The sequence below is a fragment of the Austrofundulus limnaeus genome, unplaced genomic scaffold (genome assembly GCF_001266775.1).
Source record: "Austrofundulus limnaeus strain Quisiro unplaced genomic scaffold, Austrofundulus_limnaeus-1.0 Scaffold97, whole genome shotgun sequence".
NCBI lineage: Eukaryota > Metazoa > Chordata > Actinopteri > Cyprinodontiformes > Rivulidae > Austrofundulus > Austrofundulus limnaeus.
The window spans coordinates 1,433,514-1,434,719 of record NW_013952499.1 but is presented as its reverse complement, the minus strand read 5'-3'; the positions used below and the strand labels follow the sequence as shown (position 1 = coordinate 1,434,719).

Here is a 1,206-nt window from a genome sequence, read left to right as displayed (position 1 = left end):
TATGGCTTAGCTATCTCATAATTATGAGATAGTGTCTCATAATTATGAGATAGCTAAGTCATAATTATGGCTTAGCTATCTCATAATTATGAGATAGTGTCTCATAATTATGAGATAGTATCTCATAATTATGACTTAGCTATCTCATAATGAGATAGCATCTCATAATCATGACTTAGCTATCTCATAATTATGAGATAGTGTCTCATAATTATGAGATAGCTAAGTCATAATTATGGCTTAGCTATCTCATAATTATGAGATAGTGTCTCATAATTATGATAGCTAAGTATGACTTAGCTATCTCTTAATTATGAGATAGCTAAGTCATAATTACTATCTCATAATTATGAGATAGCATCTCATAATTATGAGATAGCTAAGTCATGATTATGAGATGCTATCTCATTATGAGATAGCTAAGTCATAATTATGAGATAGCTAAATCATAATTATGAGATAGTATCTCATAATTATGAGATAACTAAATCATAATTATGAGATAAAAGTTTTATTTTTTATCAGGGTGGTGGAAATGGGCTTCCATAAAAACTGTCACAACTCAGCGTAAGTGGACAAACAATATAATAAATAAGTGTTTTCTCTGAGTTAGACCATGACATCTGAAAAAATCTGTTCAATAAAGTTCGAGCCGAGCCCCTTATATGAGAAGAGTCACCCTTTTTATTATAGTTGTAGTGTTAAATGGGCCAAGCAGGAATATTTGATGTTCTGCAACTGTAGCAGTAAAATTGCCTTAAAGCCATGGCAGGAACTAGTAACCCATTGCAGGCACAAAGACATATATTGCTAAAAAAAATTGTTCTCCCTCAGGGCCTGAACAATGCCACAGCTGCAGAGATTCTGGCCAGGGATGGTCCGAACGCGCTGACTCCCCCTCCCACCACCCCGGAGTGGGTCAAGTTCTGCCGCCAGCTGTTCGGAGGCTTCTCCATCCTGCTGTGGATCGGTGCGATTCTCTGCTTCCTGGCCTACAGCATCCAGGCGGCCACCGAGGACGAGCCGGTCAACGACAACGTAAGGCAGTGCACGGACGTACACGTGTACAAATACACACACATATACACGCCAAGGGAGAGACTTAGACCAGAGAAATCTTACTTTCTGTGAAAATGTGACTGCTGATTGCTAAACGACTGATTTGAAATATGCTAAAGAACGAAATTATTTTATTTTATTTTATTT

The 1,206-nt window shown here is 37.4% G+C and overlaps 1 protein-coding gene across 1 annotated transcript in view; it reads left to right on the top strand.

Moving 5' to 3' along the window:
- The window catches only part of atp1a2a (ATPase Na+/K+ transporting subunit alpha 2a), a gene marked incomplete at its 3' end in the record, with an annotated part of 65,940 nt that overhangs the window by 7,352 nt on the left and 57,382 nt on the right, over positions 1-1,206 (top strand). The window contains 1 exon segment of the mRNA XM_014013052.1: positions 835-1,038. Coding sequence (XP_013868506.1) covers positions 835-1,038 — 204 coding nt within the window.